General features: G+C 37.8%; 1 protein-coding gene across 2 annotated transcripts in view; it reads right to left on the bottom strand.

Moving 5' to 3' along the window:
* Nucleotides 1-18,577, bottom strand: part of LOC141455771 (protein amalgam) — a 553,007-nt gene that overhangs the window by 26,908 nt on the left and 507,522 nt on the right. For both annotated transcript variants that reach the window (XM_074131135.1, XM_074131133.1), the window contains exon 8: nt 15,393-15,586. In XM_074131135.1, the coding sequence (XP_073987236.1) occupies nt 15,393-15,586 (194 nt within the window). The remainder of the gene's footprint in view (nt 1-15,392; nt 15,587-18,577) is intronic.

Raw genomic sequence — 18,577 nt, forward strand, 5'->3', positions numbered from 1 at the left:
AGCTGTTTTAGTTTTAATTTTTATTTAAATAGAGGCGCCTCAGACCAGCATTTATCTTCTGCTTCCGCAGACGGTGGCTCTGTAATCCCAGCTATCTGCTTACTTATTTATTAAACCACTTGTGAGGCAGGACCCTTTCCTTACTTGTGTCACAAGGATGTGCAGTTCTGCCTCCTAGATTTATATGTTTGGTTGACCGACAGTCTGATCTGAACGACAATATGTTGCAAGAGAACTTATCATATAAATTTCAGTGTCGGAGTATCGTGGAAGTTCGGAATGCAGGTAGGCAGACAGCTACGCCAAATCTATGGTCTTTCAAAACTGGTTGGCAGCGACTCAAAGAATGGGACGAGATTCTTCAGTGAGCCAGGCTCCAGTAATGGATTGTAGGACAGGAGATGATGTTGGTGATGACAATTAGGCTTGGAGCACAGCTGAGAGGTCCTCTGCTAAGCTTTGGAGGTTTGGTTGGACTCACTTCCACTCACCAGCTCAAGTTAGTAGGACTCGTACGTCGCAAGCTGTCCTGAACGATCCACAGGCCATACGAGGAGAGATAACCCTTTGGGGAAACCACCAGAGAGTGTTTCCAGTAAAAAGGTTTCTTAATTGGTTCACAGAGTTTGCCTGTCAGCTGTTACATCATCCTCTTACTCAAGACGAAATTTGCTGATCGCGGGAAGTTTGAAGTAAAGTTGTTTCTGATTCGCTTTCTGATTTCTGAATATCGCCATCAAATTAATTTTTCATCCTGGCTATCAGAATCTCGATGAGAAGCAACCATATTGGCGTTGTGGCTTACTACCAATGATGAGATTTACTTTGTCCAGGATGCGTCTCCTTGTAACTGATATTTGTTACCACGCCTAAACGAAGCCGATATCCAACACCTAAACTAGCAAGTGTTTTGAAGTTTGAGAGTGAATGTTGCCACCTAACTACCACTGTTAGTTTCAAAGCTAGTTCCTGACCGAATCTAAACTCGTCGAAGGTGAACATGTAGCTAAAATCCTTTGTAAACAGAGATAGAATGACAACAATGTTGAATTGAATTCATAAACAGAAACTTGAATATATTCAATGCACAAAATAATTCGTCAATCTATAAAATTGTGTACAGACGGGGTCTTATCTTTTTATTTAGAATTTATTTGAAGCAACGAAGTGAAAAGAGGATAAAGGAGAAGACAAGTGGGGTTGGGGATGCTGGAGCTGGAACGGCGGAGATCAATCAATTGGCGAACATGACAAATGAACGCCCCTAGTCGGCCCGCACAACAACTTGTAAACACAGCTCTCCTGGAGAGAAGTATAAATCAACTGGCTCTCTCCGATCCAGAACTTTAATGTGGAGGAGGGAGAGTTAAAGGGCGGTGCCCTTTGCTGCCCAAGGGCAATATTCAAGGCAATTTTAGACCTTTCATTTCCAGTATCCTATTCTTCTTCTTACTTTCCCTCACTCTTTCACTTCCCATGTAGATTTTTAACAAAGATTGCGAACCGAAAATATTTGTTTCTAGAAGTAGCCGCTGAAATAGCCACTAAAACAAGAAATTGCAAAAAGATGAAACTTGAAATGTCGATTAAGTCCGAATGAAACTTAAGAATAAAATCCCAATAGCAGAAGCAACACTTTTTTTAAGGGAAAAAAAGGAAGTATTGATTTCGAGTGGGTTCTTAGAGAGCTATGACGTCATTTCCCTTCAATAGGTAACTTATTATTGAGATCATAGAGTACTGAAGTCAAATATTTCAAGATTTAAGATAATTTAATCGCGTAGTTTTTTAAATCCCTCAAATTGTTTACTTCCTTTTACATCAGGAAGTGCCAGCGGTTAAAATACAAAAAATCTGGCCCTAAATTAATTGTGAATAATAATCAAGGAAAATAATTCCAGCGAATTCGCCAGTGAGAGGGTTGGAGAAGCTAGAGAAAGGGGGCATGAAGAGTTAATGACGTCATTATGGAGTGGACTAACGAGGCGATCTCTCTACATGGGTATTGTGTTCGTTACCATAACAACCAGCCTTGCAAACTGATCTGCTAGGATTAAAGAAAAAAAAAAATAATAATAATCTGACGAGGGAAGGGATTAGCTATGAGGTTAGCATACTGGACTCCCACGCGGAGGTCCCGGGTTCGAATCCAGCAGCTGACCCTTAGATTTTCTCTTCCTAGGAGCTTCTTACAGCTCACTGTCCGGTGATGGACAGTGTTGTCTGTAACGAGAGAACACTGTCCGGAGGCCGGCAGTGCACTGGAAAAAGCTCCGGGCGCTAATGACCTCAGCTGTTGATGCGCCAAAAAAAAAAAAAAAAAAAAAAAAAAAAAAATCTGACCACTCACACGTTTTGCCCTCACCACTATTCCTAAACTTCTAGCTCATCAATTGATTCTTTCAAACTCCGGATATTTGAATTGTATCTAATTCTCACATTAAGTTCCGTTTATTCTAAAACCAGATTCCTCGTCTTCGGGAGGTTAAATGTTTCCCACCTGGAGATGTGTGACATCCGGTAATCTTTGGGAACTCTCTAGGTTTGTGCAATGCACTGGGCAATTGAGTCGCCATGCTCCCTACTGTCCTCTCTCTACTTTAATAGTTCATTGTACTGTTATCCGGCAATTTTTAGCAGGATTTCTTAGTCTTGAAGCCCCGGTGTCTCTTGAAATAAGGGGTGGGCCAGAAACTATGGGCATCAGAGTTCTTATTTTCAGTGGAATCTTATTCTCTAAAACTTGTTCAGTTTCAATCCCGGATCTTCAGGGAAGTGAGTGAAAGTAAAAAATCACATTCTTAATATTGATTGTTAATTGATTTATAATCGATATTAATGATCTAATTATTGCAATTCCTAATTTAATGGAAAGTTGATCAGATTAGCCGGAGGTAAGACCAAATTACAAGTTCGCTTTGGTACGGTAAGAGAGTGAGAGAGAGTGAGAGAGAGATAGAGGGGGAAGATGGGTTTCCCAGGGAGTATGCGAGCGAGAGAGAGAATAGGAAAAGGAATGGGGGTTTGGATTAATTGAGGTTAAGTGGGAATGTCTTTTGAACAATCAGCGAGTTGATGGGCTTAAAGGCGGAAGCCGGCCAACAGAGAAATGGGTGCGATGTTCCACTTCGAGAGATCTGCGGCCGTTAGGTAGAGAGGTCTGGGCTGTTAATGGATAAGAGTGGCTAGCCATCTACCTTTAATAGGGTAAGCCATCACTTCCTTCTCGGTGGCCCTAAAATCCAAACCAAACCTCTGGCCAGATAAACACTCCATACTGATGTTTCTCCAATCGCCAACACTAATCTGTCACTAATTTCTTCTCGCTTCCTTATAAATAAACATTCTCTAAGAAAGGATGTTTAAAGAATGCCCCTTCTTTTATCCTAAACAGTATTAGACGCTAACTTTTGTTAAATTATAACCAATAACTAATACCAGCAATGTGTGAACCATTCGCAAAATAATCCAGTTGTTTTTGAGTGGAGATTTGTTACTTTGGAAGAGAAGGTGGGTCGGTAACTACAAGCTAGGATCGAAGCGGCAATCCAACCAATGTTAGCTGGTGGCTCCTGCACTAAAAAAAGAAAGAGCAAAGTCGATTACACATGGCTGTAGCTAGGATGCAAGGTATTAGGTGTTGTTGGCATAAATAGGCTTGGATGCACGCAGGGGCGTCAAGGTCCCGCGAATAGTAGTGGATTGCGAAACCAATTATTTCCCGCTCTCCATTTCACTTCGTGTATGCATCGAAGCGGGGAATTCGTGTTTGTCATAACTGAAACACAGTGCCGTTGGTCTTGAATTACTCGTATTCTGTAGATTTCTACTAAGAAGCGAAATAATAAAAAATTTTCCTCGGTTTTCAATTATATTACACCCCTTATAGGGAAAATGCCAATTTGAAGAAAATTTGCTGAATAATTGTGGTAAGAAAAAAATTAGGTTAGCACGGAAATAGATCAGAACAAAAGAGATTTGAAGTGTACCCGCCCAGAGAGTCTATAGAAGTTTGGAAGGTTAGTAAATCCTGGGCAAGTTTGGTGCGAGGGGGCGGAGTCTGAAAGCCGCTGTGACCCAGATCCTAGATATATCGCTCCATCTGTGGTTGTAGACTGCAAGAGACAAGTGTATAAAAGAGTAACAATGTTTAGAAGTGAGGGGTGTGCATACATCTAAGCTAGTGTTCTGTTCCAGGGTTCAGCAAGACCAACTTGTTACTTCTCTAATAGTTCCACCTACTTACGTTCAGCATCACCAGTGGTAAGCGAGACGGATGTGTTTTACAAAGGCCAGGATGCCTAAGAAAGGCCACGTTGATTTTATCCTTCACCACCAATTAGGATTTTCTGCCATCACCAGAGATTGATTGAACAGTTTGGTGTAAATAATTCGACTTACACGTCGGTTTCTGTGAAATTATACACTTGCTGACTTCAGTGTGTGAGGGTAATTATCCAGCAATGCAGACCATATTCCAGCAGTCTAAATTTCGCAGTTCATTTCAGACCTTTTGCAGGAAATTCTTATGCAAAACATTGAATTCACGCTATAAAACCCTCTTTCTATTTTATTTTATTTATTTTTACTGGAAAGTATTGATCAGAGGTTCACAGCCTCTTATTGCAGATGTCTGTGCCAATTTGAAGGTTTCATTTTGTTGGTCTAGTGGTCGAGAGCGTGGCTTTAAAAGTGGGAGATCTCCAGTTCGAATCCTGCGTATGACTACTTTTTATTTGTAAGAATAAAGTGTTCATAGTAAAGTTTGTGCTTCCGTCTCCGTCCACGACACCTAATTGGTTGATGGCTACAAATAAAAAGTTACAGACGCACATAAAATTCATTAGCGTACAAAGTTTCATGGAAATCATTAGAGCTACTCCATTTTCTGCTGGCTGTGATTTAGCTAACCTCAATAAAATCACAAACTACGAAACTCAAATAATAAAACTAAAACTCTAGAGTACTTGTGATAATATGAGCAAATTAAATCCAAGAACTCTGTAGAGTTTAGAAGTGAGTGGCAAAATTTTAGTCTGAGAATAAAACTCGACAAGACTTCAAAAACAACATTAGCAACAATCATATGCGCTTAATGTGTGAGTATGTGCATACAAGAACTACGTTATGCAACATTTCATGTCGAACATTTACTGTTCACAGAAATAAAGATGCATTAAGTTACCAGGAGTGTATTCTACGTTCTAGAACTTTTTTTTTGTGTACAGTCCTTACGGTGTGTTGCCGTATAATGTAGTTCTGTATGAATGTGTATGATAGAGCCACACTTTAAAGGAAGTTGGAGGCAGTTTTCTTAGAGACAAATTGCACGAAGAAAAATGTCGTCAACAGTCCTTGATGGTAGTTGGAATGGGAAAGAAGTAGCGAAGGGTAAAGGAAGTAGAGGTAGCCCGGTGTCTGGGTCCTTGAGTTCCTGGAAGAGGATATCCATTGGGTTTATGTCGACACTGGAGTGTGGAGGCAGCATCTTCTCCAGTGCTTCTCCCTCTTTGCTCACTATATGTACAACCATAACCCACGGAGCAGACACATAGGAAATGCCTAACCGCCTTAGAAATTGTCAATGTTTTGGACGGTGCTAAATGTGCCAGAACAGGTCTGAATGGGATGTGTTTTGTAAAGACATGGAGCAATGAGGCTGTTGTCCCTGAGACTTTGTCAATGACGCACCAATCTCAGAGAAAGGAAGCGAGAGAGATAGAGAGACCTAAAATAGTCTATGCATGAAGGAAATAATGTGGAAATGTAGATTTATATTCCGCAGAACGGTATTTTTATTTTAGAACAAGGTGCTAATCCCCATAGCACTTATTTTGGCCCAATTTTCGTAAATAAATTTTCTTGAAATTTATTTAATTAAGCATGACGTCTTCCGACCCCCACAACAACATTCCCGCAGAAATATATTCAAATCAAAGTGATAGCCCTAACTTGCATTGAGCCAGTGATAGCCCTAACTTGCATTGAGCCAGTGATAGTTCTAACTTACATTGAGCCAGTGATAGCCCTAACTTTCATTGAGCCAGTGATAGCCCGAACTTACATTGAGCCAGTGATAGCCCTAACTTGCATTGAGCCAGTGATAGCCCTAACTTTCATTGAGCCAGTGATAGCCCTAACTTTCATTGAGCCAGTGATAGCCCTAAATTGCATTGAGCCAGTGATAGCCCTAACTTGCATTGAGCCAGTGATAGCCCTAACGTACATTGATCCCAAAATCTCTTTCAATTACTCTAGGAATGTTCTACGTAGAAGATTAGAAAATGCATTGTATACAAATTTTATTCTGTACCTACTTTTTTTTTTTGAAATTCTGCATTATGGTTAAAAATTCAAAAATTTGCTCAACAACATTTTAGAGGTGAACTTAACTCTGGAGAGAGAATTGGCGTGAAGTGCTGGACCTCGCTAAGAGAGGCTGTAGTATTTGAGAAGCCTGTATCATTTGCAAACAGACAAGAACATGGCGTATTTACAAGTGATCCACAAATACAATTTTTTTTGCCCATATTTTTGTAACTTTATGGTTTTACTAACATTAACTTGAGTGATGGATGGGTAAATATGAAAAAAATAATTATTAATAAATGATTGGCCAATTACAATAAGAATTATTGAATTGAAGGTGTAAGTAGGCGGTTTATAGGGCCAATCAGAAAGCTGGAACTGCTTGTTAGCCCCGCCCTCCTCAAGCCGCCATGCTCGAAGTATGTTTTCTGTTTTTTTTTTAAGCAAAAAGCAGTTATTTTAAATGACTCCAGAGCGGTGTTTTTACTTTCTTTCATTGCTCACAATTGGAAAAGCGGAAATTAGGATTCTGGATTTTGTGTTTTCAACGAGCTTTCCAGTGAAGCAAAAAGTATCTTTTATAAACTGACCTGTTCTGCCAAGGTTAAAGCTATTTTAATACAAAACTTCACCTATCCTCGTATTTATGTAAATTTTCCTTTTTCTCTTTTATTTTCTTTTAGAGGGGAAGCGGATTACAAGTTGTATGGAACTAAGTCGTATATCACACATAAGTATGGAAGCACTTTATTTGGAAAGTAGCAGCAAAGAGAAGGCGTGGTGTTAACAAGTTCTCTATAGAAGTTTGCAGGCCTAGCTGTGCGAGATAAAGCTGGCTGTTCCAAGCTTGCAGCTAGAGACTTCTCCTCTATTATCTATTCACAGCTAGCCTGCAATAAGCAGTTTCGTCCGAAATATACAACTTTTCTTTCTTCTATTCGCACCAGAATGTAAAAAAGAAAAAGTGATATAACAAGTGGGAAATATAGAGATTCCATTCCTTTAAACTCACTTCTTCTTGAGTTTCATACATTCAGGGATGCTGCAAAGAGGTTTTATGCATGAAAACGATTCTGTATATTTGAAGTGTGATCATAAAAGCCTTATTATTCGAAGTTATGTTAAGATAATTTATTGCAATATTTTCTTGGACTAATCCTCTACGCAATCAGTGATGCAAGCAGTTGCACCCCCTTCTTATAATTAAATTTTGTATAATTTCACCATTACGTCATCAATACACTGAAATAGTTTTTATAAAAACTTTTATCGCTAAGGATCATTTAGGAAATCTACTGAATAACGGATTCAGAGGGACTGAATTTAGGAATGTGTGGAAACTGCCCCCATTAGTAGCATTGCTCAGTGCCTGATTGCACTGCTATCTGGCTGTGCCTGACTGCACTGTAATCTGGCTGTGCCTGATTGCACTGCTATCTGGCTGTGCCTGATTGCACTGCTATCTGGCTGTGCCTGATTGCACTGCTATCTAGCTGTGCCTGATTGCACTGCTATATAGCTGTGCCTGATTGCACTGTTAACATATCTGGCCAATTTAAAGCGACGGTCTGCAGAAAACTTGTATTTTTGTTTACTGTTTACTGCTCTATGAATGTACTTCCATCAACAACTTGGAAAACGTTAATAAACGTTATGTTACCAACATAACTTTGAGGAGTGTCAGTGAATACCTTAGATGGAGAAGTTCAGCTTCAATTTCGCATAATGAACTTTTATGAAATTCTGCAAAACTTTCTTTTTGAGTAAGATTAAAAGGGATTTTTTTTTTAAATTAACTAATTTGTATTTGATTCCATTTTTGGGATGAGGACTGTATTTACTTATTTTAGTAAAATATAATAAATTTATTCATAACAGGGCTTTTTCCATTAGCAATTGATTTGGTTTTTTGAATTTTATGTTTGGGTGACGAATATGAATAATATTTGAAAATGGAGTTTCATTTTGAAGGTTAATAAAAGGTAATTTGATTAATAGCATTATAATGTTGGCTGTCCTGATCTGGCTTGGACCGGTGTTCAAATTTTTATCCCCAATAATCTATTTATACTTTTTTGTTTTTTGTTAAAGGTAAATAATAAATTCTATAAATAAAGGATTATCTCTTTTTGTGCTGATTTGGCTTGGACAGGCTGAATACTATATAACGCAATACGTGATTTTTTGGTACAAAACAAGGTAATTTCATCTCTATTCGTAAAAAATTAAATAAAAATAAAAGAGAGCTTGTCCTGGTGGAGTCCTGGCCGAGTTATTGTCTGGCTAAAGGTTGTTAACGATTTCAGCCGCACATATGTGGAGAAATGTGTTATTGTATGAACTTTAGCACGGAATCGGTAAAAAGATATTTATTTCTGTTTTTTTTTTTTTTGAAAAGAGGTAAATTCAGAAGGTAGCTGGTCCAGTGGAGATAGGCTCAGAGCTGCTGTCTCCGACCTGACAGTAATGGAGGCGGTACTGGGGCGATATGCCAGTCAGAACCGGCCGGGCAGAGATATAGAGGGCCGGGCGGACACATATATCAAGGCTGCAGTGGCGGCTCCATGGGACCGGAACTGAGTTATACCTGTCCTGCCGGGACCAATTAACTTCCGTCCTAACCTAACTATTCCACACTGGCCTCATCTCACATCCAAACCGGCCATTCTGCGCGCACTACGTCTCTCCTCCTCGGCCCTTTCCAGGTCGGCCGGGCCGGCATCCCCTCTCCATTTCTGCCCAATTTATTTTTACATTTGGACGGAAGTTACTATTTGCGAGTTTTATATTGTGCACTACACACATATTTGTAAACACATTCATATATGTTTCCATTGAAGAAAGTTATTTCACAATTTTGTACAATAGATTGCAGCCGAAATAGAATCTGACAAGTTCCATATCTGTTGAATTGAAATATTGGATTAACTCGATATGAAATTTCCCGTCTGAATTGTGATCGAGCTAAGATCAGAATACTTAATTAGCTCGATGTACTTTCCACCGGATGTACAGAAAAACAAAGAAATCTTTTACGATAATCACATTTCCGGACAAGGAATTTTTTCAAACAGGATTTTAGCCCTCTTGGATGCATTTCAGTTACATTTATTCTTGCTTGAGTTCAAATATGGACTTAATGACCAGAATATTTACTTAAAAATGTAAAAATAAACAAAAATAATAACTAAATAAAAACAGAATGTTAAAATAAAAAATAAAGTTATAATCGAAATTACTTTCACTGATACTCTCTCAAAGTTTTGCTTAGTCCGGATACCATGAAACCGCCAATTGGAACGCTTCGAGAAGAAACTATTCGAGACAACACTCACTAGAACTAGTAACTGGAGGACGAAAAGTCGAAGGCCTAACATTATTATACCAACTGATTGATTATACCTAATAAATGGCCGTTTATGAATACGACCGCAGCCACACATGAAAGCAATGAGCTAAAACTGCACGCCTAGATGAAGCTAAATGTAAAATACGATAAACTATTCATAACTAGAGTTTTGAATAAAAGAACTAGTTTGGCGGCTAGTTGAGATCTGACAGGGGAGCTTGCAGGCTGAACGTAACAAATCGCTGAGCAGAGAAGTGAATGTCAAAGTGACTAGCCTGAAGTGGCGATAGAATTCCGCTGGTGCCTTCTGCACTCTGGTGTCAGAGCCGGTAGTTCTCACTGCTCTACTTCCTTCCTTAATCTACTTAAAAATTTCTCTTCTCTACGTGCCACAGTCTATCCACCTCAGTCTGCTCTTTATTCCTCAAGTTTCTTAACACCCCGGTCGGGCTGATATTAAAAAGTTTTTAATTAATTTCTTAGTTAATACCAGAAGATATAAAACACTTGGTGTACATAATTTAAAGAAGCCGTTACGCTGGCTGGCCCAAGGTCGTGCTGGCTAAAAGACTAAAACTTTCTTTTTGGCTAAAAGTACTTGTACAGCATAAAATATTCGCCTATTTTGAATGGCGGAGGTCACCTGCCTTTTATTCAAAAAAGTTTTAAAGTGCGCCGAGAGGGAGAGGAGGGAAGGGGGGGTTAAATCAGTGCCATCTCGACAAGCAATAACCTCCTAGATGGCACGCCGCTCCAGCAATATCTCTCTCTTCATTGGTTTAAAATGTAAAATAGCGCCGCATTATTCCCGCGCTTCTTTAAATTAGTAATCTTGTATCATTTCCTAGCCCCGGGTGAGGGGGACGCGGCCGCCACTGTCGGCCAGAGTTCTCTCTGCACAAACCATCTGCCGCGCAAGATGTCAGCTTCTCTTGCGAGAGTATGTATATATTTTATAGTTTATTTAAATTTTCTATTTTTCTCACCTTTCAACTAAATTTTTTAATTTAAAATTTAAATTAAAACACCTCATAAAATATTAAAATAAAATCACGAAACATAAAACATAAAAAGTGCGGGCAAAATAAAAAAGAATTATGGGAACAATTCTGGGAAACCTCTCATCGCTTTCTATTTCTAAGTCCTTAAAGGCTTTACCTGACCCTTGAGATGGTGCTATATGCCCCTTTGGCTTAAGGATCCTGGAGAACAGGAACTAATCTAGTCCGAGAGTGAAACAGACTGGCTCCTGGCTTTTATCAAATATTTTAGCGTAGCTGTTATCAAAGAAAGAAATGAGTTGATTTCGACCAATTCAATGGAAGATATAAGGGCTGTTCGAATCGGCCGTGAAGATATCCAATAAGAAATGAAATTTCATACTCTTCTTACACGAATATTCAGCCGTAAATTAAACTGGAAGGAACAACTTCACAGAATGCATCCTCAATAATAACCAGAGAAGCGGAGGATTGGTTCCTCCAGAAGTAGAAGTTGGGGGAGACCAGCATGCACATAGAAATGAAGAAATCTAGGGAAAGAGATTTGGGCTGGACTTCCGAGAGAAGAGTTGAAAGGTATTAGAATGCAAATTTGTTGAAGCTTTCTCGTTTGTTTCACTTAAAGAAGGATATCTTCCAGAGAGCCGTCTAACTTTCCTCCAGTCGCTCACGGAAGTGTCCGAACAACTGTGGACTTAAGAGCAGAGAGGCCTGCCTTCTCTCACAGTCTCACAACAACCAACAAGCATTTTATGTCACTAATGTTGCAGCAGTAAATAATACATTTCATTTGCAAACTTCTTTTAAATCTACTTTACTTTGCAGATGAAAAGATAATCAACTAACTGCAAACGCAAATAATTCCCATTGAACAGTCCAGGCAGAGTTTCATTTTACTCTACCAACACACACACTGCTACCAACACACTCACACAGTAACAATAAAAAAGTCCCTTGTCCTTGTCGTTCAGAGTTAAAGTTGCCATTAAGTTTGTGTTATCTTTTATTTTATTTCCACGTCTTTTATTTTCTGTTATTTAAACAGACTTGAAATAAGATTACGAGCTAAATAGAAGTTAAAGCAAGTTTTTTCATCTATTTGCTCCTCTCACTGAATCCCTTGCTCCTGTTTTCTAGTTTCTTTTAGGTGCAGTCTCAGCAGTCCGACTTATCAACGCGTGAGAGTCACAGAGAAAGAAAGTCAGGTATAAAACTCACACGATTTCTTACTACAGTTGGCCGCATTGAATTTTCTTCCAACTTGGCCTTTCTACTCAAATAAAAGTTGGTTTTCTTTTTTTTTCTTTTTTTTTTTACCTTTTACTGTAATTTACCACTGCAACAGTTGTTGCAACAAGCAAATATGGTGAAAGAGAAAAGAAATAACAGGAATTCATGAATGGAGAAGGCACCCAGTGGTGTCACTCCAGTAACGTGCCCAGCTACATTGCTCTCACGATGAGAGAAGTTCACGAGGCCATCTTCTCTTCTCTCTCCTTAGAGGATTACCTAGTAATGTAGAAGAAGATAGGAATGAAATTTGAAGAAACGAGTGTTAGCAAGATCTGTAATGAAAGGAATTTTGAGGTCATTATGGATAGTGAGGTTAGATACATAGAACGGAGCGTTAAGAAGTTTTCGAAGTATTTTTGACTGTGATGCCTGGAGGCGTAGTGAGTTGGAACGCTTAGTCGATCCCCATACTTCGATGCCGCATGACCAAATGGGTCGCAGTAACATTAGATATAAGAGTCTTTTGTTATGTAGGTTAAGTTTCGATCGTTTGTCAAGTAGTCTGGCGAGAAGTTTGTCACGTTGGTTAGTTTCTTGTTTTTTCAGTCTAGTCTGGGGAGTCCATGTCAACCGCCTCAAATAGAAAATTATTTCTTTCGAAGGGAAATAAAATTCAAGCCAAAATGGTTGTCCAGACTTAAGACACGTCTAAATTCAAAGGAGCCACTTGAGTTTTTTCAAGAGAATCACAGGATACTTTACAATCGCACTTTCGGTGCTCCAACTAGGACTTCTGGTACTGTAATATGTTACGAATCTAGAATAACCTAAAACGACTAGTTGAAGGTCAGTGCAATACGGTTTCACCTTATGACACCTTGAAATATCTAATGATTGTATAATATTGACGCTATCGTCATCTTGAGTACCATGCCCAAGTTTAAAGAAAATTGAGATAGAGAAATGGAGATAGCCCCTCCGATTTAAGAAAGAAATTAAAAGTATTAGAGTCCTATTCAAGCTTAAACAAATTGCAGGTTAATACGGCCAAAACGAAAGTTTTGAAGTTCGGTACAGGGAAACTTAAAAGTTGTGAAAATTTTTACTTTGGTTCTTCCAGGCTGGAGATGGTTTCCTATTTTAATTATTTGGGCATTACATTTTCTAGATCTTCACTTTTTAAAGAGGCTAAAGATGAAGCGGTTAGGAAGGCCAACTCTGCAATGGGCTCATTGTTTAATATTTTTTACAAAAATAATTTAAAATCTTGGGAATCAAGAATGTATCTTTTTATTAATAATTAGAAATACTCTGCTGTATGGTGCTCCCGTGTGGAGCCTTAGATATCTGGATGATTTGGATGCTGTACAATGTAGATTTATTAAAAGAACCTTAAACGTTAACCAATGTACTCCTCATTTTCTAATAAGATTAGAAACTGGTGTTGTCCATTTAAGCCTGTTTGTTCTGAAATTGACGTTAAATTGGTTGTTAAAAATAGAAAAAATGGACAGATCCAGGTATCCGAAAATCTGTTTTTCAACATTGGTGAACCTTCACAGTGAAAGGATGAATCATAATTTCAACTGGTACTCACAATTGCGAACTTTAATTAATAAATTCATTCCATCCTTTGTGTGGCCAAATAATTTTAGTAAATCTGATCTAGACTCTATCGTTGATAGATATAGGGCTTATTTATTTAATGAAGATCTTGCCAGAGCAAGAAATTCTAATTATAGTAAACATTTGCATGCAATAATTCCTAAAGAAATATTGTGCCAACCTTATCTCCTGTTGGATATTCCTCTAAAATATAAACGCCTATATGCTCAGCTAAGATTAAATGGCAAACATTTTTCAAAATTTACTATAGACAATGTAAGTTTTAAAATTCGTGGTCAAAATGTTTGTAAGCTGTGCAACAAAGAGGTGGAAGATGGCACCCATATGGTGGCCGTTTGCCCTGTGTTTTCAGAGGCAAGAGGATATTTTTATAGGGAAGCTTTTGATGGCCAGCTTAGCATGGAGAGAGTAGTTACGAATCAGAACAAAGAAAGCCTTTTCCTGTTGTACAAATACATGAATTTTTCCCTAAAATTAAGAGAATTTCTATTATTATTTTCTATTTCTTAACCTTATATTTTTGTTTATTTTATTTATATTTTAGTAGTGTATTCATTATTAGTAGTTGTGCGTTTTTTTTGTTATTAAAAATATAATTTAAAAGATAAATAAATAAATAAATTTGGTTATTGCAAAATGTATTACTTCTATTTTATTTTTTTGTTTTGTTTTTTATATTAAGTATTTTATTTCTTAAAGAACGATTTTTAGTTATTCTTTATATGTTTAAGTTAAAAGTGTACTTTTATTTTATGTTTTTGTTTGTAAACATAATTCCATTGTAACGACTTAATGTCTAATACAATAAATAAATAAATAAATAAATAAATAATATCAATGCAATAATATAATAATATTAAAAATTGTATTGAACGAATAGCAGAGGCAGTTGCAAAGGAACAATTCCATTTATTAATTCCGGGATGACTTTATTTTATTTGAAAGGAATTAAAACAAAATACTCATTCTCAAAATGAGTACAATAAAGGGATTCTGGGAAAATTTCCTTGTAACAAACACACGCGCACACCCACAAACAGACCTGTCTGTGTGTTGCACATTAACAAGAAAAGTGCCCTCCAATCAGAGGCCTGAGTGTTGGCCAGCAAAAAGAGAATTCATTATGAGACATGAATTAAACAAATTAGAAATTATAAAATATATAGCGATAATTCTATGTAATTTAATTAAAAGTGGACCTTTTGAATTTTTCTGACAGTTTTGCATGTTTTGCCGGAAATAGAACTGGTTCATCGAAGGATCCAAATGAATATATCCATAACAATAACAAAAGACTACTTCAATAAATAACAACACACAATACGAGTATTTAGTTATTTCATTAGTCAGTCCTACTTGAAATGTTCAGTGCGCCAATTCGATTAGGGATAAAAACAGTTTGCGATTTATATGTGAACAGTTCTTCCGAAAGCCATGAAAACAACTGTGGAATATCCTCTGGAATTGAAAGTGATCCATCAGGATCGTCAAAAAAAGCACAAAAAAGAAGTTTTGAGAAAAAAACTGCCAAAAATGGGCTAAAACGGCATTTTTAGAAATTATTCTTGATTTGATATTGAGTGTCAAAGTTTGAGACTGTCAAGAAATTTAACTGCTATTAATTTCTTATCTCTCACCGAAGGAACTCATCGTTATCACAGCTAAATCTCTCTAACACCTATTGAGAGGAAGCAGTGTAATCTCATTTATCTCCTCTCTTACAGAGAAGTATTGTAATCGCAATTTCTTTTGCCACTCTTATTGAGTATGTAATGTATTCGTGGAATTTCTTTGAACTTACCTCTATTAATTACAACGGTGACCTCCACGGTTCTAGCTATATCTTGGACAAGAGATCTTAACTAAAGACTTACCCTTCTCTGCGGTCGTTTGGCATGTTGGAAGATTGGCTGTGAACCTGGCTGTGTTCCGCTGGCGATTGGCAACTTCCTGTAGTACAGGGTGAACTCTTCAATCGGTGTGTAACTGTCCACAGCCCACGAGATGTTGTAACTGTCACGAGATCGGCCCATCGGATGGCTGCGAAATTTCGCTGGATTTGGTCGACCTGCACAAAAACAATTGATATTTTAGAAGAACTTAGAGGAATAGGTTTTATCTGAAAATCAAATCAATTAAGAGGAACCCTAAATGAAATATCAAATTTAAACCTTAATCTTCTAACCATTCACAAAGCAGTTTCTAAAGACACTTTTTACCTTCTCGCATCCTCGCATGCTTGCGGATCTTCAGTTGTGTTTCGAGGTCTTGTGAGTTGTAAAAAGTGGCATTTAGAAAACTTCCTGTCCGAAAAATGGAAAATCGCAGATTGCTCTAGGTTTTGGAGAACGATCAGAGAGCTGCTTTTTAAGGATTTTGGAGTTTTCTTGAAAGCTACGCTTAGTTTCTCATAATAATTGATTGAAGCCTCGTATGCTCATTGTATACTCAACTTATTTGGAATATAGCTCCCGCAAAGTTCATTAAAAGAAGTCTTCTTGGGGAGTGAAGTTGATCTCTACTCTCAACTAATGCTTTTGATATATTGTACAGCTATAAATAGCTTTAAAATGAGTGTGAGGAGCAAAAGTGTAACCAAAAGTTTGAGTTGATGCTATACTTTGCTCTGGCGGCAGAATGCTTTCCGAGCTTTCTATTTGGTGCCGAAGGCGTTCATTTGTACTTCGACGTGACGAGCGTGTGCCAATCTATCACACTGTGTTCTGAAAGTTTTATTGGGTTTTTCACAGACTTGCTTCAGCATCACTTCATCTGACAGAATCTCCCTTAGTGCTTTATTTTTGCTCAAGTAAATGTTACACCTTTTTAAATAAACGGTTTGTTTAGTACCCAGATCCGAGCATATCGTGTTACTTTAGAAAGCATACAACTGGAGGGAACAGTACACACGCACACACCTGCGCCAAGCAGGGACATGGCTCCATTAAACACTGACGCACCGATATCACCTTCCGCTGGCGGTCGGATGTGTGAACTTGTCTCCAGTGTCTGTTCGCTGCTGGACCCATTTACATAAAACGAAATTCTGGCCTCCTCACTCGGCTGTTGGAAGGATTTCGCGTGTTTCCCCGCCCATCACTCTCAAATCCTTAGGTCTTGCTTCCTAGATCTCTTCCCTAATTCACTATAGATATATACATTTCATTTATACACATTGAATTATGCATAAAATGTTTCTCTCACATCAAAATGAAAGCCTACCACTTCTTTTTTGCTCTTTGCGCACCCTTCAGATGAAAAGTAAGGGGCTTGAATACTTCCGCTCTACCTTCACCAACATCCTGTTGCTGCTTATCGGTTCTTTGGTATTGATTGCTTTTCGTCTCACTCACTGCGACAAGTTTACGGACAGTTGGTCCGCATCAGCAAGTACTTCCGCTCTCACTTATTCTCGTGGAAGTGGAAAACCATTTCCTAAGAAAATTTAGCTGGCGTCAAAAAAGGGGTTCAGCTCTTCTCTTAAGAGAATTAAGTGCCCGGAAAGGTTCTGCTTCTTCCGTTTGTTAGACACCGGAGTTCCGATAAAATTGCTCTCAGTTTAATAAAATTACAAATTTCAATAAATTTAGCCGTGTATGGGTGTGATAAACACCCAGTTGGGAAACATTTTTTGTATTCACTGTGGCGAAACCTGGCCAGCTCTAAATGTGCACTTAATTCGAGTATACACTGTCTACAACAACCTGGTTAATCACTCGAACAAACATACGCTTGTTAATATTTAGATAGATTATATATGTGATAATGCGATATATTTTGATGTATAACGTTAGTTAATCTCGCTATTATTAGGAGTTAGTGAAGTGTATATCTTTGTGATGATTCACTATAGAAATGTGGTAGATAAAGGTACCTAGTTTGAAGTTGGGCATATTAGTTTGTTATTATACACGGCTCTGCTCTGTGTGGTAGTGTTAATACTGTCCTGCTTACATTGTTAATTAATGTTCAGTAAAGCAACAAATCCGTGGAATTGACAATGTAATCTGCACCTAACAATGTACTCTAGGGGTTGGATCACGTGATTAATACCAACACAACCCACCTAAATACTCGTATAACTTATTATAGATAGACAATTCTTATTTATTTCTCATTTGTTTGTTTGTTTTCGTTTTTTCTTAAGTAAAAGAGAAGGTCAGAGTTCGTTGGAGTGTAAACAAAATTATACTCATTGGCCTCTGCCAATGACTCTCTGGCTTCCGCTCAAGGGGACTTCCGCTACCGAAGTTCTAGCTTTTTGCTGCATTTTCTTAAAATTAATTAATTTTCATTTGTGTCTATATTCACACTTATTTCACAGGCCAAATTCTCAATTTGGAATAAAAAGTGCCGACACACTGGACTGCATGGAAGACTCTGTTAATAATAATAATAAACTATTTAACGTCATATTTATATATAAAATGGCTTTAAGAATACTAGATTATTCATCTCTTTTAGATTGCGGATTTAGCATTTTGAAAGAAATTGAGACAAATAACCGTCATTAAGTCTCCCACATGTTGCACGCCTGTAATTATGTTATATGCAAGTTTCAGCAGTAGTATCTTGGAGCAACAATAGCAAACCTTAAGAACTGGTGTTGCATCTTTTGCAGTTTTCTTTGCCAGTTTCGCATCTTATACACCAACATGGAGCTACTTTAGTCAATGCTGGTCTAATAAGGACCTTATATAACAATATTTAGAAGTGGAAACAGTTCAACACTTTTGGACTAGTGCGTTAATGTCGGAGGAGATCTGTCCAGGGTGACGCTCAAGAATTTGACACAGGAAGCCCGTTTGACGATATTGTTTGTAAAATTATTTTTAACGTGAAGGTTCTTGAGGAAAATCTGACGAATGAATTTTATTGTTGCTCAGAAAGAAATCTCCCCACACTTTACGCGAATTCGAAATACTTTCCAATTAGTTGTCGTTTATGTCTATTCAGATATTTTTTTTCTACAATATTCTTAAGCCAGTTCTAAGAAATGGGAGGAAAGGCTTCTCTCTAAAATACCATTTTTCCACTGCATCGGCGTAAATAGACTAAA

The sequence above is a fragment of the Rhodnius prolixus genome, unplaced genomic scaffold (assembly GCF_049639745.1).
Source record: "Rhodnius prolixus isolate KJV_2025 unplaced genomic scaffold, Rpr scaffold_4, whole genome shotgun sequence".
NCBI lineage: Eukaryota > Metazoa > Arthropoda > Insecta > Hemiptera > Reduviidae > Rhodnius > Rhodnius prolixus.